Source organism: Lampetra planeri, chromosome 40 (assembly GCF_965212315.1).
Source record: "Lampetra planeri chromosome 40, kcLamPlan1.2.h2, whole genome shotgun sequence".
Lineage (NCBI taxonomy): Eukaryota > Metazoa > Chordata > Hyperoartia > Petromyzontiformes > Petromyzontidae > Lampetra > Lampetra planeri.
The window spans coordinates 1358614-1380249 of NC_136146.1; the positions used below are offsets into that span (position 1 = coordinate 1358614).

General features: G+C 44.6%; 1 protein-coding gene across 4 annotated transcripts; it reads right to left on the reverse strand.

The window, feature by feature from the left end:
• Positions 1-6405: 6405 nt before the first annotated feature.
• LOC144731715 (microphthalmia-associated transcription factor-like) lies at positions 6406-20966 on the reverse strand. Of its 4 annotated transcripts, none has more exons than XM_078612899.1 (7): positions 20834-20966; positions 17924-18053; positions 14200-14256; positions 13698-13773; positions 12920-12973; positions 10189-10336; positions 6406-8031 (listed from the first exon to the last, which is right to left on the reverse strand). In XM_078612899.1, the coding sequence occupies exons 1-7, from the start codon at positions 20894-20896 to the stop codon at positions 7465-7467; spliced, it is 1095 nt and encodes a 364-aa protein (XP_078469025.1). In that variant the 5' UTR covers positions 20897-20966; the 3' UTR covers positions 6406-7464. The 4 variants fall into 4 exon arrangements, with proteins under 4 accessions (XP_078469025.1, XP_078469024.1, XP_078469027.1 ...); XM_078612898.1 differs by having other exon boundaries at positions 12914-12973; XM_078612901.1 differs by lacking the exon at positions 20834-20966 and adding an exon at positions 20299-20825 and having other exon boundaries at positions 12914-12973.
• Positions 20967-21636: the final 670 nt, after the last annotated feature.

The following is a 21636-nucleotide window of genomic DNA, read 5'->3' on the forward strand; positions in this document are numbered from 1 at the left end:
TCCTTCCCCCGCACATCTGATTCGCACGGTTGGCTACGTACGGTGCGGAAGAAGTTCAACATTGTGCGTATGTAATTGGGAGTCTCTGGAGCATAGCCCCTTGCATAAAGCGGTGTACCAGGGGGAATTTGGCCAGTGTGACCCCCCTGTCTCACTCTGGTGGTAAATCGACCAGGCTGCTCAACACATTTTAATTGTGGATACAGCCAGATCCTTTGTCGAATTCATGCGCCAAAATACTCTAAAAGTGATGGTATAGGACAATCATCCAAAAGTAAACCGCTTATCACGGAAGAATATCTCGCTTGGCTACGTACAATGAGAAAGAAATTCAACTGAACATACAAAAAGTCCCAAACGATTTTCTGTTGATACTCATACACGCTCACCCATCGCAAGGTTTTCAGACTCTCGCTGACATGGCCTGGGATCCTTCTGGACAGCCCTCGTCTCTTGAAAGCATGCCGTTCAATGCATCCCTGACTGTGGAATCAGGATGTGGTGGCAGTACCTCCGCTGAAATGAGCGAAGATAAGGGGAGGAAAGTGGAACGTGTCCCGTCACCGCACCCAACACAGAGTTGCCCGCAACTTGGAAAATACAACTGGCGCGAAAGACTATTTTCGATGCTGGCCAATTTGATGACGTCGTTCAACGTGACGAAAATTGCTGTGCAGCTTTACATTTTATACTGGTAGGAACCTCCTGGTTCCACCAGCCCACAGGGGATTATTGTGTCCGTCCGTCCGTCGTGCTTCCAAAAATGGGAGAGGTGGGGCTGGGTGGAGAGGGGAGGGTGGGGAGGGGCTGGGTGAGTAGGGAGGGGCTGTGTGGGGAGGGTGGGGAGGGGCTGGGTGGGGAGGGTGGGGCTGGGTGGGGTGGGGAGGGTGGGAAGGGGCTGGGTGGGGAGGGTGGAGAGGGGCTGGGTGGGTAGGGAGGGGCTGGGTGAGGAGGGGAGGGGGTGGAGGGGCTGGGTTGGGAGGGTGGGGCTGGGTGGGGTGGGGAGGGTGGGAAGGGGCTGGGTGGGGAGGGTGGGGAGGGGCTGGGTGGGGAGGGTGGAGCTGGGTGGTGGGAGGGGTGGGGCTGGGTAGGGAGGGGCTGGTCACCCCGTGGTGCCCTTATAAAACTCAACGTTTAACCTACTCACGCCGGCTTGTGCCCGCCCTCACAGTCGGGCATATTTGCGGAATACACCACGCCGCCGTTGACCCTGGCCATTGGCGGAGCACCCCAACGTTCCTACCAGCTCCCTCCGCAGGAATGTGTTTTTGGTGAAGTAAATCTGAGTAAATCTGTGGGACACGCACGCGCTTGACGACAGACGCACTTGTTAGTGAGGCAGAGATGATCTGCTTCGTGCGAATGATCAGATACCGTGATTCGAAATAAATCACCAAAAGTCTTTATCCTGGAGGGTGCGTGTGGCGTTATAGTCACGCAGAATGTCGAGAGCAGTCTCATGGAATACAAATTAAAGGTGATTTATAACCTTCATCACATTATTAAAGTATAATTCACGTTGAATTATGTCAGCAAATTAATTCTAATGGATCTCTTTTGGGAGGTGGAAAAATTATTGCGTTTCTGATATGTAACTGTGAAGATTATCGTAATCAATTGTTGTAAAATAAACTGTACTGAAATCCCATTCTAAAAAAAATGTAATTATGTTATTGCAATAAAGTGTACTTATGCACTGTGTATTAGTTATTTCAGCAGCTTGAATCGCGCAGAGCTTTATAATAATTGTGTGCATTCCACATTTCACGTGTATAGAATTTTGTGATTAAAAAATGACAAATTCATCAGCCTGTAGCACTTTATTACACATACTGAGGATAACGTTTTAAACATAATTTTTTAGATAGCATTGGAAATTACTTGCTTCAACATTAATATTTAGCGATGCTTAACGCTGATGTTATGCGGTATAAAATACATTTTAATTAAAAAAATTGCCGCATGATAACACTAATTGTAGCGATCTGTCATGAGTGCCTGAGCTGCATTGTTTTTCAATGAATTTCTGTCCATTTAGTGGACCAATTAAGTTAAGCCTTGACAAACCGTGTTTCTGGAAAATAAAATTGATGCAGCCCATTTAAAAGACAAACTGATAATTAGCCATTTCACTACGGCTGCCGAGGTATTAAAGGGGTGAACACTCGGCACAACGAACATCAATGAAATGTGGAAGGCGTTAATCAAACAAGCAGAGACGGAAAGAGCAGAAACAAAACACGTGGATGAAGAACATTCACAAGTTTCGTGGCATCATTCCAACTACGGTACTAAGAAATGTAAGAGACTGTGGGCCAAAGCGACATTGGTCAACAATAATAATACTCGATTTGAAGCTTTCGTGACTGCAGGGATTCATCTTCTTGGTTCTTTCGGTAAAGTCACGTAGAAGGGAAATAATACAATAATAAAAATAAAACATAATAAAATACAATTCTCACGACGTTTCGGCCACAACGCAAGCAGCAGTCCTCAGGTGAAGAACTGGTCTGTCGGAAAGACAGCGTCTGAATGCTCATTCAGACGCTGTCTTTGCTCATTCAGAGGCTGTCTTTCCGACAGACCTGTTCTTCACCTGAGGACTGCTGCTTGCGTTGTGGCCGAAACGTCGTAAGAATTGTATTTTATTAGGTTTTATTTTTATTATTTTAATACTTCCCTTCTACGTGACTTTACCGAAAGAACCAAGAAGAAGAATAATACTAACAACTGAGTGGCAGCCACAGCATAGAATGTGCCGGAGAAGATATCCACAGAGGAGATGGAACCATGAAATTATCTCCAGTGCAGGTGCTCGATGTGTTACATTATCATCATCATCATCGCAGTCGCAGGATCCCAAGAGGTGGTCATGGCTCGGAGTGGCCTTCCGCAGTGCATTGGCCATGGCTCACGATAATGGTGGCACAATGCATTAAAAAGGATGTCTGCAGAGTCATGCAGTGTTCTCGTGCGTGCGTGCCAAATATATAAAGGGTTAGAGGAACGGGCGGAGGGAAGTGGCAATGTTAATTAAAAGCAGTGCGACTCGTCGAGTAATATTAAGCCTTTTTTTCTGGACAACCTGGGCAATGTACACTTTAGGTCCATTAGCCAGTCTCCCATTCATCATTACGGCATAACACCCCACAGTATTTTATTGCACTTTACACATAGCACTACTTAAGTAATGGGTGGCCAATTATTGGTTTCTCATCAGGCTAAATGGAATATAAATTGGGCGCGCGCATCCCTTGTGGCAATACCACGACCGATCGATTGAGTCGGTGAAAAGAGGTGAAAGAGGTTGATTCTTTACCGTTGAAAACGTATTTGTCGCGAGTATTCTTTTTATACGTATTTTCTTCGTTGAGGGCGGTAAAAAAAACACGAGTCAGTTTGCATGGTGTGCTTCAGGAAAATGTTTAGGCGTTTTGTCGTTTATTTCTCACTCGTGACGTTAAGGAATTGTACGCCAGTGAGCGCAATGGAATTGAAGTGTCAAAGCCAACTGGTGTATCTTGAGTCACCGTTATCACCACGAGTGTTCAAGGAAGACGCGGACTCGCGTTTCGTGCAGGGATTTTGAGGGTACGTCTGCCACCTAGTGGATGTTGTCCAAATTGTCAGTTGAAGCAACCACCCAATCAGTTGGAGCGATACTGAGGCGAGTTGTTGAAACTAACTCGTCCGGTATACCGGAGGTCGTGAGTTCGATGGCTCGATCCAGACGCCTGTATATTTGGAGTTTGCATGTTCTCCCCGTGGCCACGTGGACCCTCCGGTTTGTCCCTCCAAATTTAGAATGTCTATTGAGAGAGCGAGTCTAACGGCTGACAAGGTTTTTGGAACGCTTCTTCATGTGTTTTGGTGGGAGGGTGAGAGAGGGGAATCATTTGTGTGTAGGGGCGCCACGGTGGCGAGATGTTAACTACCTTGCCAGGTTTACAGGAGATCGTCGGTTCTGTCCGGAACCGGACGCCTGCATAGTTGGAAAAGAGTTTTTTGGGTTAGATCGCGTGAATTTATGAATGTGTCGTTACGATCCAACACCACCCGACATAGCCAACTCGTAAGGGTTGTCACGTAAACAGAACATGCCCTTTGATCTGGTCCTTCCTGTCTATTGTGTGTATTAAAATAGCCGTACCAACGGTAATCCCTATTCAAGTATGCTGCCCTTCATAGGCATGTATTTAAATAATGTTTTATTTGATGATTCGCTTGCACGCAGCACTAAGGCGGTAGTAATCCAAACGGTTAAAATTATTTTTATTTCATTCAATTTCGATAGATTCTCTAATTAGTCTTGGCCAGTCGTAGCTAGTTTTGCATATAACTTCAACATTATCAAAATCAATTGAGTGTCCTTGTTGGCACGCGTGTTTTGCTTCTGCTGACATTTGTATTTGGGAGCATTAAATATTTTTCTGATATTCTTTTAGTCTCGTGCTGATCATTCGTCCTGTTTGCCCAACATGACGTTGTCCACACGTGCAGTTAATCCTATACACCTTCTGTTGATCGCTTCAGAAATATATATTTTGTACCAGATATTAACTTCCGTATTTGATGTACCGTGACAAATCTGACTCGGATGTTTTGTTTTTCCAAACATCTGGTTAGTTTATCAGTTTCAATGCTCGTGTTATATGATTTGGTTTTGGCATTCAATGGCCTGTTGATTTGTGCATCATTGTAACCGTTCATTTGCAGCGCTTCTTTAACATGTTGAATTTCACTTATCAGACTGTCACCATCTGACACTTTCTTAGCTCGATGAATGAGCGTCTTGATAAGAGCAGATTTCTGTGTGGGGTGATGGTGTCTCTGCATTCAGATAGGCGTCAATATGCGTTTTCTTTCGGTAAACACTGTGTGTTATTTTACTATTTCGACCCCGTCCGAGCAGAATATTCAGAAATGGTAGAGTTCTGTCAGCTTCCACTTCCATGGTGAACTGTAAGGATAGGTTTTGCGAGTTGAGATGATTTAGAAATGCGTTCAGTGTATCTTTGCCGTGTGGCCAGACCACCGATGTGTCATCCACATATCTAAACCAAGAAGATGGTTTTAGTGTGCCTGAAACTGTTGCTTTTGTGTAAAAATCTTCCATGTACAAATTCGCTATCACAGGAGACAAAGGAGAGCCCATTGCTGCTCATTCCTTTTGTTTATAGAAGTCACCTTGCCACAAGAAGTCGGTGTTCTTTAGACAGTGTTCAGCTCGTCTTGGGATACCACCACATCTACGCCTCTATATAAGCAACAAAACAGTAAGACTTCTCCACAAATATGTCTGTCGCCTGATGAAGCTAGTTGTAATTACTGGCGAAACGTCGTACTCAGATTGTAAATGTTGTGGCTTGGCTCTCCAACACACCGGTGTGCTGTACTAGTGACGAATTGGCCACGTTCTGTTTACGTGACAACCCTTACTAGTTGGCTGTGTCGGGTGGTGGCGGGTTTAACGACACATTTATATATTTACGCGATCTAACCCAAAAACACCTCTATTATAAACCGTGTGTAGTTTTGTGCTGAATCGATTGTGCTTGAATCGTCCATTCTCCGAAGTCTTAATACGATGTTACTTTCACTAAGAGTAAAACTATCTCAACGACAGCTTTGCCGAGCATTCAACTTTTAGGTGAATTTGAAAAGGAAAGTAGGTAAAAAAATAAAGAATAAAAATAAATAATAATAGAAAAAATAATAGAAATAAATTAATAAATCACGACGTTTCGGATGCAACACAAGCTTCCGTCTTCAGGTGGAACCGTCACAGCACAATTGCTGTATCAAGTAAAGAGAAGTCCCAAGAGACCCGACCTTGTATATATATACTGGTTAAGGGGGGAGGAGCCAGGACGGGCCGCGGGAGAGGAGTTGTTGTGAGATGGTTAGTACGGCTGCTGCTTGTTGGGACTGAGCCTTTGTCATGTAGATAGTAGAAGCAGATAATTCTAGAATTTTAAAAGGAAGTTTTAAAATGCAGCATAAACTTTCGTGCAATTTCATTTTACACACAGGAGGGCGATGTCGTGGTGATGCAGGTGGTTAGAACCATCGTGGTAAGTGCCGGCAACAATAATTATATTCCGTGCCATGGCTAGTATCAGTGGAGAGGGATAGTTGAACTGGTCCTGGGCACAACCTTCAACAACCCCCACTGAACGGCGTGGTGAAGGATGGTCAAGCAAACCCCATATCTGGCATGGCATATACCAGGATGGCCTTCATCCAGCCGTGGATTAACCGAAGGAGGTGAATGTAAGTGTATTTTCTTTGGCAGTTTTTGCACATGTGCATTCATGATGTGCCAATTAAACGAATGCTAAATTATATGGTCATTTCTGAGGGGCGAAAAAAAGTGTACAAAAATGCACAGCACTCGGTAAGGCATAATTTTGTGAAACATTGAATTTAATGAATGTGAACATTTCTCATTTGAAATTTACAAAAACATACAAAAGTGAATGTGAAAAAAATAATTCCGACATTTTTAATGATTATCCATTCATCTTAGAATCATAAATACTTCCATGTATGCAATCAACTGGAACATTTAAAAAGTCCTAAACATGCCATTTCAATTTCGGTTAGGGCTGTTGATACGAAAATACCGTTACATTTCCCACATCAATAGAAACATTTGTCAAATTATTTGTCAAATCGTTGGTTCATAAAAGTTTCAGAACAAATCTGCATTGTAGTGTAGTATCTTAAAAATTTCTGAAGTTATAACCAGTGTTAGATCCTCGAAAAATATTTCATTGTAAAATTGTGTTTCATATATATATGAGATGCACATTAATCTACCTTCATTACCACCCACTCTTCCTGAAGTAAAATAGTTTTTCAAACATTTTAGAAAAAAAATTGGGCAGTGTTGCTACGGCATTTCAATATTTTTGTTTTTTTTGCATTTATAAAAATTATTATTCTAGAAACATTTTTTACCAAAAAGGTCTACATTAAATTTAAAAAATTATTATGTTTCACCCATGATTATTTTTGGAACGGCTCAATGAGTAAGGGTTGCTGCCCATGCCATTTCGCTCTTGACAAAAGTGGATTTGCATTTCCAACGGAATAATCTGCCATGAACCGAGCACTTGTTTTTTTTTATATTCAACAAAACCATGGCCACACTGAATCGGCAGTCTTGCCTCACCCGTAGAGCCGCAAGTTTTATCATAAGTGAAACACAGATGGCAGAGACTCGTATTAAAAACAAAGTATTAGGTATAACAGTCAATTTAAACTAAATTCAAAACAAAGGCAGATATTCTCTTTGAACATTTCAATAATTCACTTGAGCTTCGATCTTCTTTGAAGATATACATATACAATGTACATTTGTATATACATTTTTTAAAAAGGTACACCACCACCAACAACAAACAACAAAAAGAAAACAGATCGTGGCAGGCCGTCATAAGCTAATGCAGCGCGGCGACGTCAAATCCCGTCGGCGTCGTCGTCGTCATCATCGTCGTCGTCGCTGAAGCTGCTCGTCTTGGAGGCAGTGGGAGAGACGGACGAGAGGAGGGGGTCCGAGCCCCCTACGGGTGACAGGCCGTCGTCCAGAAGAAAGTCCCTGAGCCGCAGCCCATTTGTGAACGGGTAGCACTCGGCAAACTGGTCAACCGGATCGCCTAAGTGCGTGAGCAGCTCGGTTGGCAGCCGATGCTGATGATGCTGGTGCTGCTGCTGCTGCTGATGCTGCTGATGCTGCTGATGCTGATGCTGCTGCTGATGCTGCTGCTGCTGGTGGTGGTGATGGTGACTCAGGGGATCCGTGTAGCCGAAGGTCCCCTCGTTGAGGTCGAGGATCGTGATGCCCCCTCCGAGGTCCGGTATGCCCGACACGGCGGTATCGGCGTGTTGCAGGGCGAAGTCGAGACGTTGCAGCCCCCCCATCTCGGGCTCTGCCTTGATGAGCTGCTGCCCGGTGAGGTCACCGTTGGTCAGGCCCGTCGGGGAGCTGCTGGGAAGGCCGTGAGCTCGCGCCTGCATCTCCAGCTCCTATAGCCGACACGTGGGGCGGTTTTTCGCGGAGGATGAAGTTGTTCTAGATTTGAAGTTTTCGTGACTGCAAGGATCCATGCTCTTTGTTTTTTTCGGTAAAGTCACGTAGGTGAAAATAATGAAAACAACTGATTTCGTTTAGTTGTTTTCATTTTTATTTTTATTTTTTCACCCACGTGACTTTTTTTTACCAAAAAAAACAAAGAGGATGAAGTTGTTGTGTGTCTCGGTGTCGAGGAGCGTTTGCTTGCGTGATGAGACGCACGTCGCAAGAGTTTGCTTGATGATATCGGTCGGGAGAGTCAACGGGCTGATGGGACTACAATATATATTTACTGAAATGTGGTAGGACAAAGCGTTTGATTTTTAATGTGTTAGCATTGTCGAGCACAATAATGAGTGTCATGTAAGTGGGTTGTTTTAAAAATAATCCGTTAACTTAATCGTCATTCGAGAATATTGGATGGCCATACTTTACCACTCTGGTCAGTGCGGGTATGCGAACGCGGGATATGATGTCATATATTTGTTGCAGCAGAGAATCGCTAGAGCTTGGCAATGGCTTGGAAAGACCTTCATTTAGCAGTGGATCGCTCATGGCTTATCATGACGATGACGCAATGTCATAATTATCACCAAGGACATTGATGCATTTTCTTGGACTTTCATTGTACGTGGCAGTATCAAAGCAGGAAGAAATGTTGTACCAGCAGTGGCGATTACAGCACTTTACTTGCCTTAAATGTAAATCCCAGAAATGATCCGCTTTGTTTGAGTGGAAGCCCAATGCACTCATTTGCATTAATCTCCCACGTTGAATCCTCTTTTTTATGGAACAATGTAGCGAGTGCCCTTCCATAAGGCACCTATGATGCACGTGATGTGCCATTGAAATTACAACCGACTCCATGGGATGTGTGTGACGGATAGGGGTTAGGCGATGCCCATTGTGTCTCCGTGACTTTAAGATGTGTGCGGGGAACCCAGAATCCTTCTCGTTAAGCGATTAATCGTCGCGCATTAATGCGTAGCGAGTAGTACAGCAAAACGTTAAGTGGAGTTTCATCGGAAAAGAAGCCGATATTGATTGGTTACCCAGCCTCTGTGGTCCCGATTCAAGCCACCATGTGTGGCACGTGACGCCCCCTGGTGACGCAGAACCTCGGCTGCACAGGCGACGTTTTGAGATGAACAGTCCCAAGCAGTGGTTCTTAACCTTTACCTGCAGCCTCTGGCACCCCTATGGTTCTCAATTGTTACAAAATTGTTGCAATGTTAATAAACACACATGGGTTTGATTAAACAAAGTATTAGTTGCACTTACGTGCGCCGTGCTAAATTTGTGTTTTCGACGATTCGCCTTCTAACCAAAATCTGGCCGCATCTAGCGCTCCGAGAAAGAGCATCTCGCACTCCCAGGGGGTGCAGCGTGCACCCCGGGTCGAGAACCACTCGACTCAAACATTGCTTCTCAATATTTTTGTTTTAACCCCCCCCACCCGCAGGCTGTCCTCCCCGTTCCATCTCAGGCAAACATGTTGTATATTTGTGTGTTTTGTCTCCGCACTATCAATATGATTACAGTCAAACAATCTTTACATTCGTAACAGCGTATGTTAGTGGCACTTCTTCTTGGTTCTTTCGGCAAAGTCACGTAGAAGGGAAATAATAAAAGAATAAAAATAAAACATAATAAAATAATTCTCACGACGTTTCGGCCACAACGCAAGCATTCATTCAGACGCTGTCTTTCCGACAGACCTGTTCTTGAGGACGGCTGCTTGCGTTGTGGCCGAAACGTCGTGAGAATTATTTTATTATGTTTTATTTTTATTATTTTATTATTTCCCTTCTACGTGACTTTACCGAAAGAACCGAGAAGATGAATCCCTGCAGTCACGAAAGCTTTAAATCGAAATTCAGTTGTACTTGTTAAAGTAAGCCTGTTGACTCCTTCCTATCCTCCGTCCGGTCCACGAATTGAATCGTCGCCCAAATTCTGTCGTTTCGTCCCTTCGCCTTCGAGCAATGCCGCCGATGCTCCGCTCCCTCGCCACAGTGAAGTGCCACCCATGTTCTCAAAAGTTATAAGGAAGCTCCCACGTCATCTGGAGACGGTCGTTTAAAAAAGAGACACTCGTGATGGAGACTTGCCTGCATGCGCATGATCAGGCCTCTGTTGGTCTGCTCCAGACGCCTCTGACGATTCTCCATCTCCTTGACTCTTTGCTGCTCCTTCTGAAGTCTCCGGATGTAGTCCACAGACGCCTTCAGGATGGTGCCCTTGTTCCACCGCATGTCCCTGGCGATGACATCACGCGTCGATTAAAAGCGGCCACTGGCAGTGTCGCCAATTTTGCTTCGATTTTGCGGGATACGGGACAGAGTTGCGGTGCGCGGCGTGGGAATTGGTTCGGAGCGGCAGTTAAGTAAGCTTGTTAGCTGTTGTCGTACGTATGTTGAACTTCTTTCGCACCGTGCGTAGCCAACCGTGCTAATCGGAGGTGCGGGAGAAGGACGACAAACTAAACACAACGATAAGTTTTGAAGAAATTAGTTGTCAATCTATGCTATTTAAAAATGCACATCTCCAGTGGCTTCCTCATATCGGAAGTAAGCACGTTCCAGACGGCCGTGGAAGCCAAGGGGTAGTCACTCGTGAGTGTCACTAGTTTTAACATAATGGCCACTCAGCGGTGGATAGCGCATGTGAAAGCCAATGAGCTTTTAAGGTGTTCAGTGTCAATGAATGTTAACTCTGAAGAAGGAAAATATGTAATGTTGGTGTTCATTGGTAGTCAAAAGACTTATATAATGCATAATGATTTACAATTACTTTTTCTTAGCTCTGCCACTGATTCAGGATTTGATGTTGTGTTTTGTCTCAACGTCAGTTGCTATAAACACGGCATATCCTTTTTGCAGCTAGTATTTGTTTTTTTTCACTGGGAACCCACTGTTGTACACTGCATCAAAAAAACCTGGGGACCGTGTTTCACAGAGGTGGTGCAATGAGGATGAATCTCACGATGATTAAACAGCTAAATTAACAGCAGGAGGGTGAGGGGTTGTAGCGGAAATTCCCGTACAAGTCGACTGATTCGCTGAAATGTATAATACTTCATTTTAATTCCAGTATCTTTTAGTGATGATGATGATGCACTGGTTGTGAAGAATAATCACAGACAACAGAAAATCAATATGTTTGTCGATCACGCCGCCCTAAAAGGCCAACATAAACTAGGCGAGGCTTCAGGCAAAACCCCCTCCTTTGTTGTAGAGCGATTATAATTTATGGGTTTATAAAAAATAATAAGTATTTTCTGCTTGTGGGCTCGTAAACTGGTTGAATGTAAATTTTACTATGATCTGTCCTGTGAACTTTGGGTCATTTGCAACGCTTTACCACCCAGGAGATAAACGGTTTGAGTAGGACAGGTTCAGACCATTACGCAGGTTCAGTATTTGCCACTAACCACATTTATGTCGCAATGAAAGTAGCCGCATACAAATGAAAAGGGAATGGATGTTTAGCTGCACAAAGTCACTAGAACATCCAATCACGGAGGAACAAATCAGTTTACATGTCTTTAATATTCGCGAGCGCTTTAATACAATGCTCCAGAGAGTCTGGCGTGCCTGTAAAAAGTGTGGAATATCCAATTGCACTCCATTTGAAGTGTGCCTGTGTCATCATGAATGCTATCGCACACGCCTGCCAAGTTGTACATTAATGCAACGCATGCACAAAAAATATACTGCGATAAAATTAGAACCCTCTTAGCGGACAACAATGGAAGGCGTCGTGAATATTCCGAGGCATTTAACGCCTTCGCCGTCTGTGCGTTGGTAAATGTTCCTCCAGCAGTCTTGCGTAAGTGAAGGCATTCACAAATAATGGAGCAAACCAAAGTCATCGCCAATTCTCCAATGTGTGCAAACTAAAAAGGGGGCTTGCATTTATTTTTTTATGGCATCGCTCGGTTGCAAAACGAAAGGGCCCCCTTGTAAAAAGAAGGTCGCAGCGTTCAAGATAAAAGCGGTTGGTAGCACAATATAGCACTAAATTATGGGTTACCCTTTCAAGAAGATCATATAGAGTATTGCTTATTCCTGTACAGGTGAAATTTGACAGATAAGGTCACACAATGGCTTACTCTTTCTAAGAGTGGCGTGCCGCGCTGTGTAGTGGGGACGCGTGCTTCTACTTCCGTTAAGATGAAACGCTCTCCGCACCTTCTTGACCTTGCGCCAATTATTTACCCAGAAAGCATTGGCTGAGTATCGGGGCTTTTTCCTTTTTCAAGAGGACGCTGTACGTGGGAGGAATTTTCGTGGGTGTCAGAAGGTGGCACTCAAATCTGCCACCTTATGGGCACCTTGCAGCCCTCACTCCTACAGCACCCGGCAAGCCCCAGAGATCATTTAACAAAGGACTAACCCGGCTCAGAACTGCTTGGCTTAGAAATCTGATGAGATGGGAGAAATGTAAGAATACCGGATCTTTATTATTTTGTCTGCTTTTGTTATTGTTATCTGGTGTTATCCTTACGCATTCCATCCTTGTTTTGCATTCTATTCAGTAGTCCAAGTTTACTTTACACGTTTGTCACTTTACTTATCAAGAGTAGTGCACTGCCCATTTAAACTACCAAGACATTAACATGTAAGTGCTCTCTAGCCTGGCATAACAAAAAAAAGCACGTATGTACAATTCTGCCACATTTATATAAGCTGTGTGTTTTGCGCGGAGCATTAGTGCAGTTCCTAGCATACTGCACTCTGATCTCGGTGACCTGAGTTTGGTGCCTGGCCAGGGTTAACACCAATGGTGGGTGAAATCGGAGCCAGTTCTGTGCCCCTCTGTTCAAGAACTCACACTGACCAGGATGATGGAGCGTGATCAGACAGTTCCCCATGGGATGGCTCCATCCAGCAGCTGATTGATACAAGATTGGAAATTATTATTGTGCATGCCTTATATGCTAAACAATTATTTTCGTTTTACATGACCCAATTTCGTGCAGAAATATACCAAACTAATCTCATGTGGATCTAAATTTACTATCAGACAATGCTTGCTTCCATTATTGGCCTATGTTTTGCAATGCATTAATTGCCATCTCTGTCACACGGTGTTTTAAAGTCTCCAGTTATTGATTACGTGGCTTTGACAACGGCATAAGTGCTTTTTTTAAATCCAAGTATTATGACTGTGAGCCGTTCATCATTTGATGGACACTGTTAAATAATAGCAGGGTTAATTGGTCTACTTTATTTACCCTTCTGAGTTGGACATTCCTTGAAGCGTTTAGTGAGTCAACAGCCAAGAGGAGACACATTGGCTGAACTGGGCGGACGATAAATCATTGCCTTTTGTCTGGCGGCAGCTGTAACATTTATTGCATCGCTTTATTTCCTGTACCTGGCGAAAGAGCCATTGCGTATAAATGTGTAAAATGTTTAACAGCCGGTGGATTGGACATTGAGGTTGTGCCATAAACAGTCAGGGTGAAGATTCTTTTCGCTGTTGCCAACACTCGAGAGTCAAACACAAAAAAACTTAGGGTCCAATAAGCGGTTTTGATTACGGTGAGCATCGCGTGCTTTATGGGGAGAGGCACACGTAGGCAGTAAAAAACAATGAACACGTAAATACTCACGGATCGTTGGATTTCGGAATAAGCGTGCCGAGCTCTTTAATGCGGTCGTTAATGTTGAACCGTCTCCGTCGTTCAACTGGTCACACAGGGGCACGGGTGAGTGTCAGAGGACCGCAGTCTTTGCTTTGTTACCACTTAAATGTATTTACGTTTACCCAGGAATGTCACACTAAGTCCGAATGCTTTTTTTCAGGAGGGGTTCTGCATTCGGATGTTTGGCCAACACAAGTTGCATTCGTTTTTTAAACTTCATTCAAATGACATCGGTTTTTTTGTCGTTATTTACTTTGGGAGTAAATGAGAGAACTCCGACTAAACCCTTGCAGGGCAGAGGGATAACGTACAAACCACACGCACAAAGGTTACCCAAATCAGGACTCAAACCCAGGTCCTTCTTGCTGTGAGGAACAAGTGTGTTTGCCACTGCGCGACCCTGCCACCTAAAAAAACTAAACTTTGTGTGTACGTGACCGCGCAGTGCGTGAACTCTGTGAGAACTCACTCAGGTTGTGGTTGTCCTTCTTTTGCCTTTCCTTGGCCAAAGCTCTGACCTCAGGTTCTGTAGATTGAAGAAAAGTCCATTAGTAAAGAACACGTCTTGGATTTTTGCACATGGGTGAAAGATAATTTTATTTCCTGCCAGGCTACCCCAAGTATTAACTCAACGAGCCTTTTGTTATTGTACCAGGTAAGGCTCACTGAGCCATGTAGCTCTTTTTCAGAAGCGACTTGGCCACAAACGATAGCTCAGCGAAGTGGCTTATCACGTGGAAATGTAAAGCAGCCAAATACTCTAAACGCACGTTGATTCTAAATGTGGAGGGAAAAACCGGAGGATCCGAAGAAAAATGCACGGGACCACGGGGAGAACATGCAAACTCCAAATATACAGCAGCAGGCGTCAGGGTCGGGATTAAACCGACGACCTCCTGCATACCAGGCGAGGTAGTTAACATCTCGCCACCTCGGCGCCCCCGCATTAGCAGCGGGGAGCCTGAGAAGTTGGTGGGCATTTGTGTAAAACACGTAAGGGTAAAAGTCCGTAAAGGTGCAGCCTTGAAATGTCTCTCTGACGCCACTGCTGGTAAGAAGAGTCTCCACTCGAGGGAGCTTTACAGAGCCCCTCGAGAAAGGCTTACTCACGGAAATATTCACCGCGAGGTCTTCTATTCAACGAGTCACGGCGTCTGTCAGAGCGCCGGCTATTTGCAGCCTTACAGATTAATGAATACCTACGTTTAAAACCCACACAATGGCATGCTTAACACGGCGGTGCTCCTTATTATCACGTGCCTTAAAAACCACGCTGTGGTCACTATGCCCAGTGTCAGATAAACACGCCTAGAACGCAAGCAACCCTCTGCCAGAGAGCGACATTCCACAAAAATAGCGCAGAGACACATCCAGCAAACGAGCGGTTGCACGCACATCTATACACAGCTCGCTGAACAGATCACCATGCAACTGGGCTGGATTCCACACGGCTAATTGCTGCTCAAATATGGAATTATGATTAACTGCTTTCTCGCCACATCATCACGTACTAACCTAAGATAAAAATGGCCCATGTAACCCACACATGATGTTGGGGCAAGTGCAGCTAGCGAGTAAGCCCTGCGCCTGACAATCTCCCCAGTGCTGATGTTTAAACCCTGCACCAGGCACTCATTGACGGCTGAGTGGACCTCAAGGGATGGCTCAGGCACAGTGCAGTTATCCGCCACTGATGTTAACCGTGGCCATGGAACCGGACTCGGGATGCCGGGTTCGTAGAGCAGTGTCGCTAACCACTGTGCCACCGCTCTGCATACGCTTGAGTCCACGCATGCCTAGGCTCGTGCGTGCATTCGCACTTGCACGCAATGATGCACACGAGGAGTACAGCGTGCTGACTTGAATGCGTTCACTCACGTGCATCACATGCGCCAACACTCACAATCAATGGAGGTTAAATGACAACAACAACAGCAAGGACATTTCCCACAAAATGTGCGCGTGGTGCGTGCGTCGCGTTCAACGTTCCGTCCGTTTTGGTGCCTCAAGGGTTTTTTTCTTTTTCTTTAGGGGAACGCAAAACAAAGGTCGATCTGTGTTTTTGTTTTTTTCGTGCGTGCATTCTCTCCTGTCATCGTCGTCGGTGCAAGGGGGCGAGAGAGAGAGAGTGCGCGCGGGCTCTGCGGATTGTCGCGGAACCTCTCAAAACCCGGCCGTGTCGACGCGTACCACCCACCCCGCCGTGCCATCGGGGATCCACTTTGTTGTTCGAGGACTCCCGGTTCCGCACGCTGTGCATGCCTTTGCTGATTGAGATTTTTTTTCTTCCTCTCTTGGGATGTGCCTTAGGCTCCCCGCCCCCCCCCCCCCCCCCTTTGCACCACCCCCCTCCCTTTCCCACATAAAAACAACCCTTTGAAATTGATTAACAAGCCAAAAATGTACTCTTATAATTACCGGCATTTATAGATGGTGAAATGCTTCCATTGTCAATGTTTTCTGTGCTGTCTCTAGTTTTTTTTTAAGCTTTCATTTCCAAAAACATCTTGGCCAGTGCAAGTGGTCAACATTTTATAAATATGCTCGCGAGTATTTTCTGTGAGCAACATGTTCTGTTCTCTGCTATGTGTTTTTATAGTTAAAAAATATATATATACGATGTTTGTGTCTGTATCTGCCATTTTCGCGTGTCCGTGCTAGATAGCGAAATGTTTTAAAACTCGTCATACAGGTACGGGGCAGGGGTTCAAACCAAATCACTTAAACAGTGATTAAAATTTAAACTATACATTGTGCAATAAAGAATGTAAGTGTTGCCCGTGTCAAAATTGTCACGTGAAATCGTGGCACGAAGTTCAACATTTAAATTGTGAGCAGCAAAGTTTGATTGGTAACCGTTCTAATTGCCTCATCATAAAGGTATGCAAATGAAAATGCAACGTTCAAATTTGTAAGATGAGTTCACGTTCTTTTAATAGCTGTACAAGTTTAAGCCCCTAGAGCCAATGAATGTTTGGCCAAACCAGGAATCACGTGTCTTTATCCAAACATATATTGTGAATCGTAACAGATGTATTGATTCTAATCATGAACCCAAATGCTTTTTTATTCATGAAATCATGGGTTGAGGGTGTGAGAGGTGGTACTCATTTAAAAACTGATTTAACTCGTCACTGATGTTAACTATGGCTGCGGAATGAACTTGGGTTGTATGGTCCTAGCATAGCGTGTACACACACTGCCACACAAAAGAAAAAAATCCCCTGTATAGCCTTAACAGACTATTGGGGTAAGTGCTGTTAACGAGCACCTATGAAGGTCGGCACAACACACGAGTGGGTAGGTGGCCAGCACTACGCCCGGCCACGTTTGTCTCCCCAGTGGCGATGTTTACACATCGTACCAGGTACCCATTTGAAGCTGAGTCGACCTAGGGGATGCCAATGACCGTTTTAGAAAATCGTCACCGGGTTCGTAGTGCAGCGCCCAAATCGCTACACCACCACTCCCCACGACACACACACGCACACAGATACAACTTCGCTTGCACTTGCTGGTTCTTCTATGCACAGTGCCTTGGTTGGCTGACACGTGGCAAGATGTTAACTTCCTCGCCTGGCTTACAGAAGGTCGTGAGTTCGATCCCGACCCGGACACCTCTATATTTAAATTTTGCATGTTCTCCTCGTGACTATGTGGATTTTTTTTGTATCCGGGTCCTCTGGTTTTTCCCTCCACATTCATAATCAACGTGCGTTTAGAGTAATTTGGCCGCTATAACTTTCCACCTGATGTTTAGCAATTGCGTTGAGCTGTCATTTGTGATGTGCCGGGTCGCTTCTGAAAAAGAGCTGTGGAGCTCAGTGGGACCTGAACTGGTAAAAAACATTAACAGGTAGGCGACCAGAAGCATATATAAGAGGTGTTGGGGTTAGATCATACGCGACACAGCCAATTAGCAAGGTTTGTCACATAAAAAAAAATCCCAATACCCACAATATTTAAAATTGTGAATGGGGGTTTACTCTCCAACACTCGAGTGTGCTGTACTAGTAACGAATTGGCACGTTTTGTTTACGTGACAAACCCTTTCTAATTGGCTGTATTGCGGTGGTGGCGGATTTAACGACTCACATTTATATTTACGCGATATAACGCAAAAAAAAACTCTGTTGTGTATGAAAAAAAATGTTTATTGGGTTTACGTGTGGTGGGTTTCTGTGTTCAATCACCTCTGACCGGGAGCTCTCTTTTCAGGCTGGGCAGGCCACCAGCGCAGGAGCTGCCAGACATGTCCATGGCAGATGATGCCATCAGACCGTGCCCCATGTAGCCGTCCAGGAGGCCGTTTGAGATGGGCAGCTGTTCAAGGAAGGGGCACGGATGAAACGCAGGAATGCGTCATCGATATTTTGCGGGGGCGGGGGACATCCGAAGATGGAACGTTGACCAATTTGGGTTCTGTTGGTGTCCAGAAACAGACAACAACAGCAGCAACAACAACAAACCACGTGCGACGCTGCATTGGCAAGCGGCACACAAATAACAAACACGATAAACACATTCGGTAATGCCACTTGCCTCAAAAGAAAATGCATATGGGAATAACCAACGTTTCATGCAGAAGGGCTATTGCCTGAAACGTCACCTGTTATGTAGTATTTCATTTTAGGGTGGTGGTGTTATTGATAAATGTGTTGAATTTTCATGAAATGTAGAGTCCAGCTCGCTTCATCGTGTGTTGTAGTTGGCAGCACGAGATAGACATTTGATGTCATCAAATGTTTACTGAATACATGCATTATCAAATGTCCTTTCTTTTTGCAAATTCCATTTTTACTCCAGAATAAGAAATACAGAAAGCATAGAAAGCATGGGAACAGGCAGTGCAACACGATATAATTACAGCGAACACGTTATATAAACGCAAACCCGAAAGATATTTTTATCAGAGGAAAAATGCTCATATATTGCATGTTATATCTTATTTAAATGACATTTCCATACAGTTTTAGAAAATTTACTTATAGAAGTTCTTACCTACTGAAGGTAGGAGTGTTTCTCAGATATATGTTACAGTGTAGTAAGCTACACGGTGGAAAATGTGTAATGGCGTGTTAATTGAGTATGGCATATTGTGAAACCTACAAAATGAATTATACGTTTTTGCGGAGATGTCACAAAGCTATGGACAGCGATGAAACAGGATTAGTACTTTTATTTAAGCTCACTTTCACTCCGTCTTCCAAAGGTGATGCTCTAAAATGGCAATAGCCGTGCTGCACGCGTGCGCTGGTGGACAGTTTACTCATTATATTCAAGTATGGGCTGAGGTTCAGAACAACAAAGCCCATAAACTTTATGTTTCAATCAGCAGCCTTCATAAAAATAAAAAAATGCCTCTACAAAGTCTCTCGTTCATGGCCACAGAGCATCTTGTCGACATTTTTTTTGCCGAGTCATCACTCTTCACGTTGGCACACAACCGTCAATAACAGGTCTTTAATGTTTGGTTCTTTTAACAGCGATGACAAGTAACGTAACAATCTCCCCAAAGTAGAACGCTTTTGACCTGCTACGACATACGATTTGGACACGCTTGAGGTGAGGAACTACAATTTACAGATCACGAAGATGCGTGGTGAGATGCATGCTCGCGATGACATTGAGAGATGAGAGAGACGGAGGCAGCTGGTGTCAGACGACATCCCCAGGTTAACTACAACATTCAATGGCAGCCAAAAAATGGAACGCATCCAATGGCACGTCCGCGCAGAGGAGATGGAGCGATGGAATCAGCTTGTGTGTAAGTGCCAGGTGGATCGTTACTTCGCAAGCTCATGAGAGGTGGCAGCATTTGGAGAGGCCTTCATCCAGCAGTGGATCGATCATAGCTGATATTTGATGATGATGATGATAGTCGCAATTATATTTAAAAATATATGATTTTTGTTTGTTTAATATATGTAACAATGTCTTTCACAAATTCATCGTAAATGAGTTTTAACAGATGAGTTTTTGCTTCCCTTTTATCTCAGAACACGTGACATTTTTTTATCATTTTAGAGATTTATAAATGTGCATTACATCCCTCCACTCGTTTTCAAAATCAAATCGTTTGCACTGTGACAAAAACGAAGTTTGAACCACGGGGCAGGTTGCACACCCATGCAATAACTCGACACAAGCTGGTGCTTTTTCGTGAAAAACATTATGGCTTTTGACCAACAACTATCAGTGATAAATGTCATCACAGCCCATCTAGTGGATGTGACGTATGCATGTTGAACTTAATAATAATAATAATAACATGTTGAACTTATTTCGCACGTGCATAACCGTGCTAGAATTGAAGGTGCAGGGGGATGGACAAACTAACGAAAGACATGGCATCAATTTTGTGTTTTTTTGTTAGCGCGTGCCAGTTGGGTCCTGACATTAACCACCGAACCCATTTTTGAATTAATTTCATTACCCCAGCACTAATTTGGTAACGGAATCAATTAAATCGATCATATCGATGTTCAGCCCTTCATTAAATCTACCGCTGTATGAAGGCCTTGCCCCCTGCTGTATTGGTCGCGGAGAATGTTTCACCAAACTTCACTGTGCGTGCTTTTGATGTTCGCTTGCCACGTCCGCGGGACGGTGACTGCCCTCGCCACTGGCCCACCGCTCCCGTGGGTGCAGAGTAAAGGCGCAGCCCTGAAATTGCTCGTTCAAGTCACCGCCGGTAGAACGACCTCGGTTCAGAGGGAGTCCTAGAAAGCACCGCTAAAGGGCACTTGGCCTACTCTTCCACGCGGAGTTCAGTATATGTGAAGGCAATGCACACACGTCTCTGACAGAAACCTTGTTTGTTAATTAATAGGCTTAAAATAGCAATCGTTTCAAAGGGTGTGTGTCTGTGAAACATACAGTGCAGCACGCATACACTCGAGACAAAATACACGACGATGCCGCGTAATTAGAGACGCTCCCAAATGACTTTGCACAATTAAGACAGAACCGGGATGACACGAAGCCACTGCAGGTTAATTAAGCACGTCCCCTCCTGTTTTAATCATACACGGACATGCCAACAATTATAATAACACTTCAACGATACACGGGCACGAAGCAAACGCGTGAAGCGGGCTTACCATGTCATATTTGTTGCGGTCTAGAATTTGCACGATAGTAAGAGCAGATTGCTTATCCTTCATTGTTAAAGAGAAAAAAGGTGACTTTCTCGTCTGCAGACCGCCGCGGCTTGCTGTGAATGCGTGGGCACGTGCCGCACTTTTACTTTATAAACGCAGCCGAAATGGGGACTTTGCTCTCTTGCCTCCCTTTAAAAGTTGTATCCATAACATCCCCCCCCGCCTCCTCCTCCTCCGGTAAGATCCCTTTGCCTGGCTAGGTCAGGGCCTAGTCAAAGATTTGCTAAGGCCCCCTCTCACCCGAGTCCATTATTTTCTCCCCCATCCCCTCCTTCTCCAGCCCCTCACCGCTCACCCCCCTCTTAACTTTGTCCTTTTTAGCCGCTCACCGCCCCTCTCTCTCTCTCCTCTTTCTCTCCCACCAACTCTCCAGCAGACGCCTTTTAGCTGCGCTCATCACAAATCCAAAGTAGACTTTGGCAGACATTAGGAGCGCGAGTTGCAATTGTTGAATTAGCCTGGACAAGTTTTATATCTGTTGTATCGCTGCCCTGTGAATTGCTTTCTCAGTATTTATTTGACGGCTCTCAAAGTAAAAAAGAAAACCGTGATTTCTTGTTCAAGTGAGCATTTGAGGCGGTACCCAAATCCCCTTGTTAACAGATCTCAGCCAGTGGTGGAAATGCCTCAGTCCTGTGGCAGGTGCAAGTACACCCATAGAGCAACCATTGTTGAATTCCCCACAAAGTGGTAGGTATTTTAACGATCCTGAGGGGGGATGATGATGATGATGATGGGCTGAG